The sequence below is a fragment of the Lathamus discolor genome, chromosome 2 (assembly GCF_037157495.1).
Source record: "Lathamus discolor isolate bLatDis1 chromosome 2, bLatDis1.hap1, whole genome shotgun sequence".
Lineage (NCBI taxonomy): Eukaryota > Metazoa > Chordata > Aves > Psittaciformes > Psittacidae > Lathamus > Lathamus discolor.
The window spans coordinates 121,550,553-121,571,270 of NC_088885.1; the positions used below are offsets into that span (position 1 = coordinate 121,550,553).

Consider the following 20,718-nt stretch of genomic DNA (forward strand, 5'->3'; position numbering starts at 1 on the left):
CTGCTGTGCTCTTACAGTCACAGCATATTGAAAGAGTCCTCTGGGACCTGACTTTTCCCTCACATAGTCATATTGCACAAGGTTAACTCAATAATATGAAGCTAACAATTCTGTAAATCTCCATCTAAACCATCACTACTTCAGACGAACATCATCATACAGCCATTATTTAATTATTTCCTACCTATACAACTACGTGTTCTGTGTACACATTGTCTTGCCCTCTTTCCTTGAATCTTGTGAGCCAATAATAATCACATGAACACCATGTCTCCAATGGTAATATAAACATTAACCATGTAATAGAAAGTATTATAGTAAAAAATACCCTTAACTGGATGGGGAAAGGTTTTTGATAACCCCAGCCTGATGTGAGTATTGTGTACACTTATGGTGTCCTCAACATAAAAGGGACATGGAATTGTTGGAACAAGTCCAGAGGAGGGCCACGAGGATGATCAGGGGACTGGAGCACCTCCTGTATGAAGACAGGCTGAGGAAGTTGGGGCTGTTCAGCCTGGAGAAGAGAAGGCTGCGTGGAGACCTCATAGCAGCCTTCCAGTATCTGTTTTAGGGGGCCTATAAGGATGCTGGGGAGGGACTCTTCATTAGGGACTGTAGTGATAGGACAAGGGTTAAAATTTAAAAAACAGGATTTAAGTTTAGATTAGGTAGAAGGAAGAAGTTCTTTACTGTGAGGGTGGTGAGGCACTGGAATGGGTTGTCCAAGGAAGTTGTGAATGCTCCATCCCTGGCAGTGTTTAAGACCAGGCTGGACAGAGCTTTGGGTGACATGGTGTAGTGTGAGGTGTCCCTGCCCATGGCAGGGGGTTGGAACTAGATGATCTTAAGGTCCTTTCCAACCCTAACTGTTCTATGATTTGCCAGAATGGTGCCTGCATGCTGGCTTGTCTGGAGGGTAGTCATCTCACCCCACTTTGTCCTTGTAAGGGCACTGACATGTCCTCTAAGAACAGCTTGAGCTCTTCTATGCTGTTGTCCTTTTGAAGATGCTCACTGCTTAGGTCAACATACAAGTGGTTTAATGATCCTTATGCTAGTTTTGCACATTGTGATTGGTCCTGGCTTATCCTAAAACTTAGGGTAAGTTAAGTTTTGCCTGTCTGGGGAGTTAATTTTCATGAGTATCAACAGGTCTGGCTGTCAATATTTTTCTATGAAGGCAAATGAGCATGACCCTGGCAGTGAGTACCAGTTCACTGCTTTGTGCTAGACTGGACTTGTACTGTGGGCTTATGAAAGCAGGGCAAGTGAGAAGCATCCTCAGTATTTGTAGCAGCACCCTCAAACAGGTATGAGCAAGTCAACTGCCCCTCCCTACCTCTTTTTTTTCTACAGCTGTGAGAATTGTTATCCCTCAGGCTTAAATAGTTTTGTGCTGTAGGAAGTATAACTGAGTTACATCCTTGCAGTGCTTTTGGGGAGGAAAAAGGTTTGTATTGTCATTCAAGTGTGCTCTACAAATTAGCAGAAGCTCTTATGAGTTTCATGCTTAAGACAGTGCCAAATTATGAAACGTATCGTTTTTCCTGTATCAAGAAGCTTGCTTCTGCTCTGTTGCCTATCCATAGTGTATTGTGGGAACATTTAATTTTATTTTTAACCTCTCAGAAATCTCTTATAAGGTCATTTTCCCATCCTCCATCTACCAAGCAACAATTATTAAATAAGTAACTTGACAGGAGCATATACTTATGGAATTAAGTAATTTCTATCTTCCTTTAATTCAACTAACATGATAATTGAATGTCAACTTACTGTCATTCAGGCAGTAAAGGCCTACTCTGATTCAGCAGCAGATTTGTTTCCTTACACAATATTTTATTTTCTATATTGTTCCTGTTGTGGAAATTGAATGTTGGCAGAAAAAATCATAATTTCCATATATGTAGGGTGGGTCAGTTTAATTTATTCTTGTTCTCGTCAGCATGCTGTAGAAACCCCAAAACAAGAAGATTACATTCATTTGTCTACAAATGGAAGCTGCTGGCATTATTTTCCCACTATGCTCCACAAATGCAAATTTACACAGCATAATACACAAGTCCTGATTTAATTACATTTCCAAAGTGTACCCAGTAAGGTAGCTACAAGTTCCCTTACACTGTTCAGGCGACACAGAAAACACTTTCCAAAGTGATGGCTGTATGTAAGATATAATTTGAATTAGGCCACCAGGGAAAATGAATTCCCTGGGCTTTCCCATTTCCCACAGCCTGGTACTGGCACCCTTTGCTCAGATTCCCTGGGCTGACCACATATGTGGGCTACCAGTACTGTAGCAGCCTACATCAAAGGCTGAAATCTTTTTATTAATAGTGATACACATCCTTAAACTGACTGCCCCAAAGTTTTATTTGGAGATAGGTTATGGGTTATATGGGTAGACACAAGCACTCACAAATACTAGATGTACCAAATTAAAACCACAGTAGAATATCTGCACTTCTGTTTTATGATGCCTACTTCTGGTCATATTTTGCTTTATGTAGTTTAACTGCTGCTTAGTTCTTGTCTTCCAGGATCATAAATTCTTTCAGGCAGGCTTTGTGTCTCTCGTGCTCTTCTGCGTGTTCAATAATATGAAGCTCATCATTGATATATATATTAGTTAAATATACCTGTAATGCCTTAAGCCAAGTTTTTGTTCTGGTTAGTCATCTTTTCCCAACAAAGTTCCTCTCAACTTGCTTGTGAAGGATTACCAACACGTCACAGCACACTATGCAGCAGGACTCCTACCCCATCCCATGTGGCTTGCACCCTTCTGTCAGTCATCATCACAAGGCCTAAACAGGCACTGCAAACATCCTCAGTTTTGAATATCAGTGCTAATGGAAGAAGGTACCAGTTCCCTTTGATACTGGAGTCTTGGAGCCAGTGAGCTAAACTGCTCTTAGGAGAAAAAGAGACTTTCAGAATTCGTGCCTCATTGTAGTCTGACAAAGCTTTGTTTCTCCTAGCTGACAAAGCACATTACAAAGAACCATGCTACTTCACTGGCACTGCCTAAATAACTGGTGCAAGGATGAAAAAGAAGGGGAAGTTTTCAGTTTATCTTGTGACTGTCTCCTTAGAGCTGACACTTGCAAGCAAGTTATATTTGTCTTTTGCAAATGATGTAAAGGTGCCCACATTTGTTTTGATGGAAGTGTTCCATAACCACCCTCCAAAACAGTAGATGCAAAAACAGCAAATCAAAAAGCAACATGACCGATTTTTGCCTTTTGGTCTCCACAGTGTTATTACCCTTGGGAGTGTCATTTTCACAGGCTACAGTTACAGGAATGGCATCTGATAAAATACAGTAGGCTGCAACCCAGAATTAAATTCCACATTCAGATTGTCATTCCTGGCCCTACATACCTAGGCTCATAGAGAAAACTTGTATTTTTTTCCAAGTGGGAGACATATCTCTAGTTTTAATCTTCTGATTTTGCAGCAAAGGCACCTAGAGCTGCACACACTCACTAAAATATGGACAAAGATATTCCCACAGCAGTCAGAAAAAAAACTCCTCAGAATTGCTTAATGGATACTGAAATATGTTACCATTTGATTTTTAATCTCGGTACACACAGTAACGGAAAGAGGCCCAGGGCTAGCTATATGGCTCAGCAGTCTCTTTGACTGTAGAGCATGAGAAAGACACTGATGACATATTATAGGCTTAGGGGAAAGATTTCAGTCTTTCTGGCATGCAGGGGAAAGATCACAGGCCAAATTCAGCTCTAGCACAAACAGTGAGACTCAACAGAGATCACTGGAAATTGCAGCCATTTGCGCCAGGCCTAAACTTGACCTTACAGGCTTGATCCTTGCAGCTTACAGGAGCAGGACTGTACATTTTATCAGAAGCATGTTGGATGAAAGTTGGGTACAAAGCAAATGACATCAAACGTAAGATTTATGTGGTGATTGTTTGTACTTGCTGGTAGTGAGCCTGAAAGGAGCATAACAGTCAGGCCTAAATCCAGTTTTGTATGCAAACGATTTAAAGACAAGTTTCCCATTGAGCTCAAATGTATGGACAAAGGGTGGGAAAGAAGAATGAGTAGAAAATTAAGACTATTATTTATGCACGTTGCTATGGCAGTACTTGGAGTCCAGGGTTCTTTTGGCCCAGCTCCTTCCAGGTACAACAAGGTGAAGTGCAGATAAAGTCAACGTTCAACTTGGCTGTATTTACCTAGATGCTGTGTCTGCTGTACGTAGCAGGGTGAATTTCTAATATCTTTTTGCCTTAGCTTCCTATTCTCATTTAAAAAAATAAAGCAAAGCTAAATTTAAACCTTGTGTGGTTGTTTACCTACTAAGTACATTCTCATCCACTTAGAAATGTGTTAAAGTTACTCTTTAGAGTTTGCTTCATTAACATGGAGATAATAATTAAAAAAAGTAATGTCCTTTTTGAAGGAGGGACAATAAAGAGATAGACAAATATCTGTGTGAGTATATGAGCATGCATAATAGTGAAAAAAGATGTAAATTTATGTTTTCAAAATGCTACTGACAAACTTGACCTTATGGTCTCTGTACCCTCTGGAGCTATCCTTGAACTGGGGAGGAATAACCCCAGGCACCAGTACAGGCTGGGGGCTGACCTGTTGCAAAGTAGTAGTGCAGAGAGGGACCTGGAGGTGCCTGGTGAACACCAAGCTGTCCATGAGCCAGCAATGTGCCCTTGTGGCGAAGAAGGACAACAGTGTACTGGGCTTGGTTAGGAAGAGCACTACCATCAGGTTGAGGGAGGTGGTCCTCCCTCTCTACTCAGCCGTGGTGAGGCTGAGGGAGCTGGGCCTGTTCAGCCCAAAGAAAAGACTGGGGGTGGGGCTCTGATCAATGCATTTAAGTATCTGAAGGGAGAGTGTCAAGAGGATGGGTCCAGACTCTTGGTGGTGCCAGGCGATTGGACCAGAAGCAACAGATAAAACTAAAACAAAGATGTTCCACCTGAACATGAGGAAGAAATTCTTTACTGTGAGGGTGATGAGCACTGGAATAGGTTGCCAAGAGAAGTTTTGGCATCTCCTTCCTTGGAGATATTCAAGAGTCATCTGGACTCAATCCTGAGAAGTGTGCTGTAAGCCACCCTGCCTGAGAAGGGAGGTTGGACTAGATGACCCCCATTGGTCCCTTCCAACCTCAAACATTCTGTGATTTCAGCAGCCACAATGCAGTGCCCTGATCTGTTTGATGTCCTGACACCAGGCTCAACACATGCATGGCCACACAATAGGAACACGATGGCTCTTCCATCCTTGGGAAGAGCCCAATTGTCATGGCAAATGACAGGACAGCAACACAACATAGCATCCAGGAAGGGAGAAGGGGCTAGGTTAGGTGTCCCCATTGGAAAGACAGGGCCAAGGCCTCATGAAACACTGATCTGGGATCCATTTCCATCTGACTTTTGATGTCTCGGATCATGAGAGAAGCTTTGGAGACACAAAGTGTTGGCCAACATTACTCATAAACCCCCTCCTGATCTATCTGATACATCCCAGCACTGGATAATGTGCTGCTCCCTTCTAAAACTTTCCTGTGATCAAAAGAGAAACTTACAAAACATACTTTGTTATTTTTCATATCCAAATGAATCTGGGTTATTTTTAGTGACCAAAACAGAAACCCACGAGAGCTTGTGGGTTATAGCAAAAATTGTAAGAGCATCACAAATGTTGACACTAATGCATGTAGACTTCAATTTACTTAAGTATTGGTAACATACAATCCAAGTTCCATCAGATGTGAAAGAATAAACTTCAGCTTTTATCTAGCGGGTCTTTGAGCACCAATGAGGAGTAAATGATTTGATTTTGTGAGCTTTGAGGATTTGTCAGCTGCCTCATAAGTATCATTCTGGCTCTTCATATTCCTGCTGCTTCTAATTTAGCAGGACAGGCTCATAATTGAAGCAAATTAACTATTTACACTTGCCACTTCTACCAGGGGAAGAGGACACAGCAGCAGGAAAGAATGAGTGGGAAATTAAATTCTTCCCACTTGTGTCAGATCTGCCCTTATATAAACACATTAACAGTAATTTCATGAGGCGTCAAACATAGGAATAAATACTGAGGGATAAAATAATGAGGTGTTGTTATTGAGCTGAACTGTTGCAGCTAATATTACTGTGTATGAATTATGCAGCCTGAAAGAAGGCATATGTTACAGCACTCAGTCATTCCACCTGCTTCTTCTGATTGTCAAGTTTTGGTTCCCCTAGGTGAATCCATTCTTCTTCCAGCTGTAAGGCCAGTACAACATTTAAGTAAACACACAGAAATGCATACACACTCATATACGTGTATGCACACTAAGCTGTTCATATGAGGCCAAATTCGTTCGTGCTAGAATTCCAGTTAAGTCACTGAAGTTACACTAGAGATTAATTTTGTTGAATGTTGAGTAGACATTCAATTCCTTTTTTAGAATAATAGCACATTTATTAAGGTCTTTGGCTGAAGTTTTAAAGTTACACTAATGTAAACAAGAACATTTTGTTTGTAATTTGCCACATCTATTACAGCTTTACTAGGACTCCAATTAGAAACTTAAGGTTCATTTAGTACACACACATCTGGTGCTGATTTAAAATTACTTTCCTTTTTCATCTAAGGACAGAAAATGACCTAAGTAGCTTTTTTTACCCAATTTGAACCAGTGTTCTGTCTGAAAACCACAGACTTGACCACTTAGCATGCTGAACCTTCTTTTCTGGGGGCTATTTTTCTCCTCTTTCCAGTAAAAATGTGTGCAAAGGGCAAAGATATACATAAATAAGCTATAAAACTGGGATGCACAGAAGTATAGCACTGACTAAGGAGAAAGCAGTGTTTGTGATTGTGAGAAAGAAACTAGAAAAGCAGTTGAAAATATCCCTGTGCTCCAGCTACAGGACTGAGGAGAATCTAATTCAACATACTACTGCTATAGCTGCTTTCCATTCATAGGTTTCATAATCTGAACAGTTTTATCATGTGTAATTATTGTACCCAATTCAGAATTTGGGAAGAAACTATAATAACTAAAGTCCCTTTAACCTCTGGATGCCTCTGTGCAAATAGGCTTGGACAAACAAATACAGGCACACACCAGCACTGTTTGCAAATGTCCCTTGTACGCTCAGAAATAAATGGGAACAGTTATAGCATATGACCCCAAAATGCAAATGTCTTCATTTGGTAAAATGAGAGTGGAAGTACTCGTATCTGCTTCAATCTAATAAATTGCAATATTCTCCCACTAAGAGAATCAGTCTCATTCAAGTATAGCTATCCCCTAGCTTCAGCAAGGCACCCACCATTATCTAGTTCATAATAACATTTCTTTTACTGTCATTCAAATCCTATTTTCTCAAACAACATTTTCCTAGTTTCTTCACAGTTTGAAAAACATATGTGGTTCTTGCACAAACCCTTTCAAGCTATAGTCAAATATGTCAGGTTATCAAAACTTTGTTACAAAGGCTTGGCCATACATATACTGCCCTTAGGTTGCTACTGTACTGAGTTTCAATACCTTTATATATATTCTGTGGTCAATCTTCAGGAATAAACAAGAAGAATTCTTTGCATTTCAGAAAAATATGGCTCAGGTTGTCGGAACAAGGTTTCATTTTGGCATGAAAATATGAAGTTATTCTTCTTTCTCAATAGCAGCATTATGTTCTACTTTCTGATTCATTTGTATTTACTATTTAAATAGCAAAAGGAGTTCCAATTCAGCAAACATAATTTGGAAACATAATTCTCTTTAGATTCCAGAATAAGTATTTGTTCCCAAAACATAAAAGCCAGAAGCTTTATGATAATTGAATCCTTCTCAGCAAGTATAATTCATCAATAAAGTATTCCTCTAATGATGTTATTATTTCTTTACTTAACTATTTTTGAATTTCTGAAGCTTCTTCAATGTCCAATTCCAAATGCTACATTAACCATTTGTATTTTTAGAGTCCAGTTTTCCTTCCAGAGACATAGGTTTCACCACAGTTACTAATGCTCTGGATCTGAAAAATTAGGCCTTTAAAAATACAGACTATCTAGTCAGTTAAGATGTCTTGTAATCATTACTTTGTACTATTAGACCCTGAACGGAATAAAGAAATACTTTAAATTTATTCTAGAAAATAAGATTGCCTTTTTTTCAATAGGGACTACCTTTTATTCTTTTTGTACAGTGCTAGATTAGAAAGGGCCTGGGCCTAGAGTTTTAACAATGTGCTTAATAGTTGATAATGAATAGGCAAAATGAGTCAAAGAGCAACAAAGATATGCTAACCCAAATTCCTAGAGTAATTGGCTTAAAAATCTAGTTGCAGCCATTTTTTCAAGCATATGTCATTAGGATTCCATAACATCATTTTCCTGTGTTCCAACTTAAATTAAGAACAACAGAGATAGATATGGAAAATAAATTTTGTTCTGCTGTTCTAGTGTAGGACTTACTCAATTATTGCTTTCAACCATGAATAGGAAATCCAAGTTAAAGCTGCAAATTAAGGGGTTAATGAACTTTTCTTAAGCAGAATTCTGTGGAAAGACTTCAATTTTCTGCTGGTACTACTAACATGACAAGCTCAAAGGAAATGTATGTTTTATAGTCATTTAGGTTTATCTCCATCTTCAACTGTTATTCATGAAATCAAGTTTTCAGTGTTGTAAGTGGAGTAAATATTATGGAAGGAAAAACTGCACCACTGTAACAGCCACAAATTAAGGGTCATTAAAGGAAATGGTGGAGAAAACCAAGCACAAGATCTGCTAAATAAATAAGTTTTGCTTGGTGTCATCACTAGAGAGCTGTAAGATTAAGTATAGAGACAGGCCCTTGAGCAGTCCAGGTCTCTGCCTTTCACCATTTCAGGAAAATCTCACAGGCAAGCAAGGTGCCTAAGATGCAGATCCAACTACTTGAAGCACTCCTGAGGTGCGTGTTTGGATGTCCAGATTTCAAGATGGGGAGTGATTGTGATTCTAGGCAGGAATCTTTCTTTGCCTTCAGAAAAAAGAATGTGGTAGGATTAAGCCAGATACCACAGTATACAGTTTTTCACTTGGCTTTGGTCAGAGGTCCTGGACAAACACAGGAGGGGCAGAAGGCTTCTTGCATGTTTGGGCAGTCTGCTGAACAGATTCTGGTGTGACTCAGCACTGTCCCTCCTGCTGGCTGGCAGGCACACGGGACAAGGAGGAATGGCATCCAAACGTCTTGCTTGTGAACTTAACCAAAAGCATAGTCTGTATTTCTTTTGGAGACTTTTTGTGACATCATCATGGTCCCAAAAAATAATGTTTGGCTATGACAGAACTGCTGCCATAGGTCTGGGAAGGACTGGGAAAGTCTGAACAGTCTGTCAGATCAAGGATGTAATCTTGTCCTTTGCTGGACTCATTATAAAGGGAGAAGAGACAATAGAAAATAACCTTAATGTGCCAGGTGAAGTGACTTCTCTGGTCCCTGCATTCAGAAAGTAACCCTTCCTCCAGCTAAACCTTCCAAACACTGACCTTATTCAAGGGTGGATACTAGCTACAATAAGCTTGCTTTTTTTTTTTCTCCCAGTTAGTTAGCAAGTGCCAAATCTTGATTCTTATTAGACTGTTACCTTTAACAGGGATCTAGATGTACCTCCGACATCTAGTTATTGGCAAAATAAACATTTTTTTTTAAAAGTCCAAATGATTTTACCTACCAAAAAAATAATAAAAAAAATTCCATTGAATTCTTGTCCTTATTAACTATAATTCTGTAATAATAATATGCTCAGTGTGAATGAAAGAGATGCAGTTTTGTCCCAGTGCAGTTGTCCTCTCTCTGTGCTGACATCAACCCCCATCCAGGTCTCCTGCAGCCAAGAGAACTCTCACTCAGCACATTCTTCCCCTCCATATCTGTTTCTTTCTTTAAGTTTCCATTTCTTTATCTAACCAATCCATTCTGCTGCCAGTTAGTAAAAATGCAACCAGTAACAACAAAAAAGCAATGGTATGTTACAGAGAAGATGAATGGAATTTGCAGACTGTTATGAGTTTTACATTAGGCCAGTTTTAAGTAGCATCAGACTGGCTCAGAAGGATTTCTGCAAAGGTTGAGATCCAGCTCTGCTGACCTCATTGCAGAACCAAGGCTTTTCCATAAACTATAGAAATAACTATGGGATGCAATTTCCATAGCCCACATGTGTGCTGGATGATACCCCAGAACACTGTTGATTTACCAGGGCCCACCCTAGGTCTCTTTGGTTCAACACATCTCTGATTCCTTTCATAAAAGCTGTGTGGGTCAGGAGAAGATGTGAGACCAGCTCCCCTTCTGGCATTGTGGGGCAGTGAAGCACCTACAACTGTGAGCTCCTGGTTGTCAGGTCCCACTGCAGAGATACAAATTCTGGCAGCAAGGTTCTCTTACACCACACTGTCACAGACAAGGCAATACTGTCACAAAGTCTTAGGCCCACCAATTTTGGCATTAAACAATTCTAAATATAATCCTAAAGCTTCTGTTACACCCCGAAACTAAAAAAAAACCAACAAACAACCCTGAAACCCTCTTTAGTGATTTCACACAGAAGAAATGGAATTATACTCTCCTTATCTCAGGCTCTTTAAATCATTTTCCTGCAAGGGCACATATTCAAGTCCGATCCTGGCAAACAAAAGAAGCTACCTACAGTGCTTAGATGACCCTGATAACACTTTCCTGAAACAAAGCCTCTACAGCACATTTTGTACCTGTTTTTGTTCTTCTCCTAAGCCGTCCCACATTGAAGCTACAATTTTAGAGACTTCACCAAAAGTAGCATTGGGATTTTGGCCCTTGATAGCTGCTTGAGTGTCTCGAAAGAATAATGCATAGGCAGACACAGGCTTCTGTGGCTCATTTGGGTCCTTCTTCTTCTTCTTTTTGGGAGTTTTGGGTTTCTTTCCCATATCTGAAGCAGGTCTTTTCTCTCCACCATTGACCTGGAACATAAAATTAGAAAAGTACTATTTAAAAAGCCAATTTAATTCAGCCCATCTATCGATCTATCGTTAGATCTTCTAGGATAAAAAGATTTTCCATTTTGCATGCAAAAATGGAATTTTAATTGCCATCTTTGACAATCCAATTGTTGACACAGTCTACTTTCGTCACATGTATAAAATGCCTTGTAAGTATTTCAGATTATGTATTTTTTTCCCCTCAAAGTGCTTTATATTTAGCTTTCATATAATTGCTGTAATCCTATTTATGGTTCATCTGGTCACCTTTTCACCTTTTCTAAGTTTCATTGCTAATGGCTCTAACATGCATCTAACGAGTGAAATTAAAATAGTTACATTATAGCCTGACCGCCAGTTCAACCACATGAACCACCTACATACAGGAAGAACACTGTCATTTCCACCTTTTTTTTAATCCTTACCATTTCCCGGAACTATCCCAGGCTACCATTAAAATTAATTTCTATTGTAACTAGTGGTACAACTTCCGGGGAATTTGAAGAGAATCTTGATTGTGAATAAAACATTTGAAGTTACTGACATCCCCCTACATGCCTTCTCATTAAAATCTGAAGAAACAAAGCTTTACCAGTACAGACAGTTTAGACCCCTTTGGAGGACCAGTTCTGATCCACCTAGATTTAGCTGCATGGTTTTTTCCTCTGCTCATGTAAAAACAAAAGGGTGAAAGAGGAATGGTACATGAAGAAAAGAGTATGTGCATTATTTGTGTACCACTTGAAAAAAACCCTGCACATGAGCATTTTTGCAACTATTAAACCCAACTATGCATTGCCATTGAATAGCTCAGAGACCCTAATCACTAAAGCACCTACGTGACTTAGAAGCATATAAAGGGATACAGTCCTGATGCTTCATCAGATTGGGACTCCATGATGAAGCACCTCCTCTTGGTATGATCACTTAATTCATTATACCTGCAGCAATGATGTGTCATCGTACTGGAGGGTTCAAAGGTTTTTTCTCGTGCGTTGGCATGGCCAGAGTCCTGCCCATCATAAGCATTTTGAAGTATGAGAAGATCAAGAGCATAAAAGTTTTGACACTAGGCTAAGGCACAGCTTTTATCACATCCTTCTATTACTTTTTTTTAATAATGCATATTAAGTGACACAGGAGAACACAGGTGTTCAAATCACTGCAACTGCATGAGGAAAATGGCTAGAAATTCTCATTTTAAGCAAAAAACTTCTTTATTTTTCTAGGTACATTCCTGTGTGGTATCCAACAGGGCCAGGTGATGACAGTGAACAGCCTGGATCTCTGTGGCTTACTAAGCACAGCAACAAAGTGATGACCATGATTTGGAAATGAAGTTGCTTGTTTCCTGAGCATTATGTTACAATAGATACATATTTAATACAAGGTTAATGGACAGAGAGCTTATTGGCAGCATTTGGAAAATATGGAAAAATAAAAGCAGTGTGCTACCCGTTACTAAGTTATCCAACTTTAAGTCTCTTGCTATTATTTCATTCTACGGGGTACCCAAAACTACCATAGAAATGGTAATTAACTAAGGCTCCCTAATTAGTTAATTAATTAGCTAATTTGGCAATATCAGTCCAAAGTCTTCATACAATTGTATGAAAACTCCACAAGCAAGGAGGCTTGACAATAATTTGGGCTAGAGTTAAAATTTTACCTCCACTGTTTGCTAAAGTTCTCCTCTTTTCAGAGTATCTTTGGACTAACGAGATTTAAAAGTTTTCTTTATATTAAAATATTACATTACTTAAACTACCCTTAAGCTAGGTGATATGCTGCAGAAACTTGTGTAAGACATATTCTGGTAAACTGTTCTGAAAACAGCTCTAAAATCTTATTCTCCAACCTGAATGATCAAGAGACTTCAAAACCCCACTGTTAAAAGCGAGTACTCACAAGGGAAATTCTGTTTGTCTTATATGAAAATAACAAAATAAAAAGAATACCAGAATTCCAGTACTAATAACCTTACAAATGGCTGAAATGATAGCCTACCTTATGCTCCCATCAGTCTATCAGCTTCATAGACTCCACTTCTAACCACCAAAGCAGAGACAGATGGGAAGTAAAATAAAAAACATATATATTCTGCTAGGCATAGACTTGTGCCTCAAAATCCCTGGAGGTGTAGTTAGCTCATGGTAATCCACCTACTGTCATGGCTTATTGCTTAATTATGGTGATGTATTTAACTTATTTATCACAAGAAAGCAATAATCTTTCACTTTAAAAAAGTGTACATTAACCATGTTGCACACATAATAGATCACAAAAATATCTAGTGTAGGATTTAAAACTATCAAGTAAGGCACATCGTTGATATCTAAATGTCCCTTGAGAAGCTGGAAAATGTCTATAAGCATATTTAAAATAAACTGCAATAGTACCAAAGCCTTTAATGGAGCTAGGAGAGCTGTTTTATGCACACTATCTTGCGGTAATCGCTGTAGTTTAAAATAGATTTTAATCAAGCACCATCTGCATAATAGGCAGAACAGACAACATAGAATTCTACTTATAACTGTTATCATATAAAAGTAAATATTGTAAAACCTCTACTGCACAAAAAGAATATGCTAAAGCAGTTCTTCAGTAATCGTGTTTCTGTTAGTTAATTTTTGCTGCTTGCAGTCCTTTCACTATCTTCCCTCTAAAATGCGTTATTTGAAATTCTCTCATAAGTGATATGCAAATAAGCATGGAAGAAAGCCCTGTTCTCCATCTATGAAGAAATACATATTTGCAAACCAGTAATGCTTTCAGCAGCTCATAATTATGCTTGGCAATAACTGAAAACATGTTTAATGATCCAACAGTACGAATTATGGCAAGAATTACATAAATGTAATATTCCAATATTGAGGTGGTCAGAATAAAGCAAGTAGTAAGTGGCCACTTGGTTTAGAATGTTTTTATAGTCAGAACTTTTGATTTTTAAGTTTTCCTTTTTTTTTTTTCCTTCTAACCATAGTCCCAAATGTTAGATTTTGGAGAATTAAGGAGACTTGGAGATGTACACTTGCAGACACAATATCCTTGGTCTGACACTACATTTTATATTTAATCACAGAATCATAGAATCGTTAGGATTGGAAAGGACCTTAAGATCATCTAGTTCCAACCCCCCTGCCATGGGCAGGGATGCCTCACACTAGACCCTGTAGCCTAAGGCCTTATCCAACCTGGTCTTGAACACTGCCAGGGATGGAGCATTCACAGCTTCTCTGGGTAACCTGTTCTAGTGCTTCACCACCTTCACAGTAAAGAACTTCCTCCTTATATCTAATCTGAATTTCCCCTGTTTAAACCCATTCCCCCTTGTCCCATCTTTATAGCCCTTGACGAAGAGTCCCTCTAAACATTCTTGTAGGCCCCTTTCAGATGCTGGAAGGCTGCTATGAGGTCTCCACGCAGCCTTCTCTTCTCCAGGCTGAACAGCCCCAACTTCCTCAGCCTGTCTTCATACAGGAGGTGCTCCAGTGCCCTGATCATCCTCGTGGCCCTCCTCTGCACTTGTTCCAACAGTTCCATGTCCTTTTTATGTTGAGGACAGGAGAACTGCATACAGTGCTCCAAGTGAGGTCACATGAGAGCAGAGTAGAGGGGCAGGATCACCTCCTTCGACCTGCTGGTCACGCTCCTTTTGATGCAGCCCAGGATACGGTTGGCTTTCTGGGCTGCGAGCGCACACTGAAGCCGGCTCATGTTCATTTTCTCATCGACCAGCACCCCCAAGTCATTCTCCGCAGGGCTGCTCTGAATCCTTTCTCTGCCCAACCTGTAGCTGTGCCTGGGATTGCTCCAACCCAGGTGTAGGACCTTGCACTTGTCATGGTTGAACTTCATAAGGTTGGCATCAGCCCACCTCACAAGCGTGTCAAGGTCCCTCCGGATGGCATTCCTTCCCTCCAGCATATCAACCGAACCACGCAGCTTGGTGTCATTGGCAAATTTGCTGAGGGCGCTCTCAATCCATGTCACCATGGTCCGTGGTCCGATCCAGGTCCATGTCACCGACAAAGATGTTGAACAGGATCAGTCCCAACACCTATCCCTGAGGGACAGCACTCATTACTGGTCTCTATTTGGGCATTGAGCTGTTGATCACAACTCCCTGTCCAAAACTCTCTGCATGCAGCCATCCAGCCAATTCTTTATCCACCAAGCGGCTCATCCATCAAATTTATGTCTTTCCATGACTTTGCTAGGCACAGAGGTGAGACTGACTGGCACAGAGGTGAAACTGACTGGTCTATAGTTCCCTGGGTCTTCCATTTTCCCCTTCCTGAAAATGGGGGTTCCCTTTTTCCTGTCATCAGGAACTTCACGTGACTACCATGAATTTTCAAATATCTATGATTTCCATGGACCTAGTAGCTTTCTGACTCTACATACATAAGTCTTATAATTATGCTACTGTTGTCACGGATCTTATGGTCAAGCACTGTCAGCTGTCTTGCCTTAAAGCAACAGTGTGTAGGGCAACTGTCCCCTCTATAATGCAGCTCCTTTCCCTTTTTTGTTCAAGGGAATACATGATGTTTAAAGTCAAAAAAGCCTATATGAAAGAGCTTTTATGAGAATAAGTATTGCCAAAAAATATTCAGCAGTTGCTGCTATTAGTTCTGTGTATGTTGGATAAGGCTTACAACAATTTGAATATTTACCGTAGAATGATCATCCAAGAAATGCAGTACGTGAACAATTACATCAGTTTGTAGTTTCCTTATTAGTGGCATTTGGAATATGCATGTTAAGCTGAAACGGTCATTTCCTCCATGCACAGAAATCAGTGATTCACTAGGGATACAATTATATTTCTAGTCCAAATGTATATAACATATATATTTTCATACTTTCTGCCATTCTCTTTCTATAAATTCTGGCAAACATGACCAGGACACTGAGATTTCTGTATTCTTTTCTCTCGATAGAAATAGGTATAGTTGTTAGGGGTGTCTCTATCAAATCAAAGGAGCATTGTCTGCTCCTTCACATGTAAGGCTGGGCATTCGGCTGGTATAAACTAAGGGAGGTTATATGTCACTGAGGTGATTTTCCATTTGAAAATGTACTTTGTCTTTTTGATCAACATTGGTACATAGGCAAGCATCTCCTGCTGGTTAAATAGGGAGAATGTCACTGTTGCTATCAACAATATGGTGAATTCAGAGGGAGTTGTTCTTTGCACAGACCTCATGACAGGAACACAGAATCATTTGGTTGGAAAAGACCTTTAAGACCTCAAGTAAATCCAACCATAAACCTAATGTGCCAAGTCCACCACTAAACCGTGTCCCTAAGTGACACATCTAAGCATTTTTTAAATACCTCCAGGAATCAGGACTACAACACTTCACTGGGCAGCCTGGCATCTGGCATCTGAAAACACCAGTCCCAAATTTCTTTTACTGGTTTCACGAAGCTGCTCAAATGCGGCGAGATCCAGCAGCTGCGACATGACTACAACATCTCCTGAAGGAGATTCTCACAAAAGACAGAACAGACACTCTCTCTTTCCTGTCCCCATCCAGTGCCTTCTTTCAACTGGGATGATTTCCGATGTGAGAACCCTCACAGGCCCTCCAAAGCAGTTATGAGAAAATGTAATACTGCTGTGGCTGGGGAGAAAGTTTCTCCACAGAAAGCTGGTTTATTCTAAGTATCCATACCCATTCATGTTCATTGGCAACTTCCAGAAAGAGCAACACTGACAGAAAGATATGCAGCAGAAGGGGTTAATTTGTAAATTGCAACAATACACTAACGTCTTATGCCGATTATTCAAACCCTCTTGTCTCTTATAGAGGGAACTTTTACACAGGGAACACCAGAACCATTGCATCGGATCAGCCATGACAGCCTACTGCCCATCTCCAGCAATAGACAACTTCAGATGTTTTCACAAAGACCTAAAAATCCCACAGAAGACAGGTATGGCAAAATCTGGCTCCAATCAAGCTTGCAGTTTAAGCCCTACTAGTTGGAGACAAATTTAAGCCCTCTGTCATCATTAACCAATTTTAACATACTTTAAAACTTTTCTGTTAGCAGAGAAATTATAATTATTGAATTTAAGTTATCAACTTCAGTATACTGAATTTAATTTTGTGTTGTGCATTGTGCCTTCTCTTATCTTTTTCTGCTTAGACTGAGCATGAGAGAATTTTAAGGACTTTTCCAAAATGGCTTGTTACAAAGTTGAACACTACATAAACGGGCTTTCACACACAAAAAAGGACCAAGTTTTACTTGGTCTGCAGTGCTTTGTATTTCTTTACTGAAAACATTAGCTTCCGATGAGTACTGTCTACATGAAACCACAACCCTACACTTTTGCTAGCATAAAGTTTTGCAGTGAAAAAGTACAAGAGAATTATGAGTTAAGTAACTGAAATATTTGGTAGAAGCAGAAAGGATATATTAATTACTTGAATGGATGTTTTCTCCAGAAGTTTAGAACAAACTTGCACATTCCCACCAACATATGTAAAAATACTAGCAAAGCAGCAGGAGTAGAAAATGAATTATTCTGAAAAAGTAAAGGCTGCCTGGAATTATTTTTACATAGCTGTATTCTAAAGTCTCCCTCAGTAAGGAAGTTCTCATTTAAAATGTATGAATTATTCAGTAATTTTTAAAACGTAAAGTTTCTGAAATCAGGGGAAAGACCTAAAATAAAACTTTTGAATCAGAATTTATCCAAAATGTGGTAGAACATATGTCTCCAATTACATGATTATTTTATAGCTTGAGGCATGAAAAACAATATAATTTGAAAACAAATCAGACTTACATTTCTTGACTGCATTATACCTCCTCAGTGACTCACAATGAGTTTTCTTCACATTCCTCACAAGTCTGCAACTTTTCCTCACAAGACATGGCCACGTACAAACCACAATACATGACACGCTACACAACTGCTCTAACGGGACTCCTATTTTGTAGTGACCATGAAATAGAACTGAAGAGGTTCTCAGTTTTGGCATGCTCTATTCCTGGTTTATGGAATGACTTTGTGCTAAGTCCCAGTCTTTTTGTGTCTGAGCTTTTGTGTCTGCATAATTAAAATAATATACTTGTGTATTTTTTGAAGGTTTTCAGGATTTGGGAAGGTCTAGGAGGTTTTTGCATGCAAAATCTGCTATATAAATTTACACTTATCTTTTAAAGAAATTTATTATTTAAATTACTATTATCACTTCATGCCTGTACTGCCACTAAAATGAAGCTCAAATATGTCATGAAGGAGTGTTGGCACTTCCCAAAGTATAAATGCACAATGGTTCTTCAAGATTTCAAAGGCAAGATTTTTAAAGTTTGTAGAGGATCTTTCTTTCTGTTTGCTATGATGTTCTGTTTACTCATGCTGTGACCAAGTAGCAAAGACTAGCATATTGTACAGACTGTTCATACTTTTTATAGCAGTAACTTGATCTTTAACTGGGCACAAATGTCCCTTCTATGCAAGTGAGAAAACTCAACCTTTATATTTAAGTCCTAAAGGAATGACTATCCTTTAGGTGTTTTATAGGATTCCAATTTGCTTTCAAGAAGGGGAATGATGTCATTTACTTAAGCTGCCTGAAGAATTTACTGGAAATTATAAGTTTTGTATTAATAACCCATTATTCACTTCAGTCAACCACCAACAATGCATAAAGTATCACCTTGATAACTGTGGCCATACGATTAATTTAGCAGGTCCTAAAAATATCCATAATTTACATAGTATTCCTAGCATCTAAGCCTACCTTAGAGCTATCTTCTCCTTCATCTTCATGGACTGAACTGGATGGTGAAGGAGTTGCAGATTTGCTTCCAGGTGGAGAGGGCGAGTTGTGAGGAACATTGTTTCCACCCATATTCAAACCAAGCTGTGCACTGAGCTGGGACTGGTTAATAGTAGTCAGCTGCCCGTGCTGCATCATTCCTGGCTGCCTAATATCTGCAGGTTGAACCCTTGGCCTCATGGTTGCCATCTGAGGATGGGAACTATACTGGGCTCCTTCTGTATTCCGTAAATCTTGCATCTACAAGAGGAAAAAAACTGTATTAAGCATATCACTAATAAAGTGTTCTGTTCCTTTAGACCTCAGTTGGCCTGATCGGCTATATAAGGCTTAAAAGAAATTACAAGTACTTAAATAAGCATGTAAATACTGAAATAAACAGAGTAAGGATATGATTGACATTTGCATGACAGTGATGGTTATAAACTACTCAGGCTCTAGTCTCAGACCATGGGAATAGCAAAAAGAAAAAAAAAAAAGCTTGTTTCTTTATAGGGGAACAAAAGGGCACTGCTTCCTGTAACTGCGTGTATAGCATTTCAGAAATGCTAACAAACAGGGACAGGTTTGTACTCTGAAGTTCAGAACCAGATCAGAACATGCATATCCTCAAAACTAAAGGTAATTTCCAGGTCTTACTTTTCTTCTTAGGATTTCTGTGTGTGTGAGCTATGAATCTGAGAGCTGCAGTTTTGAGTCTGAGTATGTAGTATGAGGCCCAAATCCATTTTGCCTGGTGCTGCCCAGTGAGGTACTGGAATTTTCAGGATTCAGATGACTGACAAGAAGGATGCATCGATAGACTGATTAAATGATTTCTAAGTTGATTTGCTGCTAAGACATATATGAACAGAAAGCTCAGAAATCGTGGGATTGACAAATGAATCCATTGTGCTATGTGGGTCACCGCTTCTTAGCATTAATGAGACATACTATTTTAATGCAAGCAACAAATTCAGTCTTTGCAAGGATAAGAATTAAAAGCACTGGAGGATGAAGCTCCTTTCTTGTCCAGAGGTCAAATGCACCATACATACACTACAGCAGACTGCCTGTAACATCTTTTCAGTATATTCGTATGGAAACATGACGAATAGCAAACAGCATGAGGGAGAAGCTCAGATTTAAGCTAAAGGTTTTGGGTGGGTGATTTAAAACTAAAGTGTTGTCATGGTTTAAGCCTGGCCGGTAACTCAGAACCATGCAGTCACTTGCTCACTCTCCCCCCCAACTTCTTCCTCCCTCTGCTCCCAGAGAGATGGGGAGGAGAATCAAAAGAATGTAACTCCCACAGGTTGAGATAAGAACAGTTCAGTAACTAAGATATAACACAAACCACTGCTGCTGCCACCAATAACAATAATGATAAGGGAAATAACAAGGGAAGAGAATACAACCGCTCACCACCCGCCGACCGATACCCAGCCTGACCGAAGCAGAGATCTAGCTCTTCCAGGTAGCTGCTCCCAGTTTATATATGGGGCATGACGTGCTGTGGTATGGAATACCTCTTTGGCTAGTTTGGGTCAGGTGTCCTGTCTCTGCTTCCTCCTGGCTTCCCCTCCTCCCTGGCAAAGCATGAGACTCACAAAGTCCTTGGTCAGAGTAAACATTACTGATCAGCAACTAAAAACATCGGTGTTATCAGCACCAAGCTGAAAATCAAAACCACAGCACTGCACCAGCTACTAAGAAGGAGAAAAATTGCTGCTGCTGAACCCAGGACAAGTGTCAATTCAGAGCTGAAATGAAATAGATATAATTGTCTTTTCTGTGCATCAGACAAACATGCCACACGTATTGAGTGGAATCTGACAGGAATCACCATTGTGTAAGTTCCATTATGATAAGGACATGTGTTAATGGTTCAATGTATTAACATAACCACATTTATTCTAGTG

At 39.6% G+C, this 20,718-nt stretch overlaps 1 protein-coding gene across 1 annotated transcript in view; it reads right to left on the minus strand.

Annotated features, from left to right (window-relative positions):
- Window positions 1–20,718, minus strand: part of TOX (thymocyte selection associated high mobility group box) — a 222,211-nt gene that overhangs the window by 26,165 nt on the left and 175,328 nt on the right. The window contains exons 4-5 of the mRNA XM_065669376.1: window positions 18,779–19,057; window positions 10,761–10,991 (exon numbers count right to left, since the gene is read on the minus strand). Coding sequence (XP_065525448.1) covers window positions 10,761–10,991; window positions 18,779–19,057 — 510 coding nt within the window. The remainder of the gene's footprint in view (window positions 1–10,760; window positions 10,992–18,778; window positions 19,058–20,718) is intronic.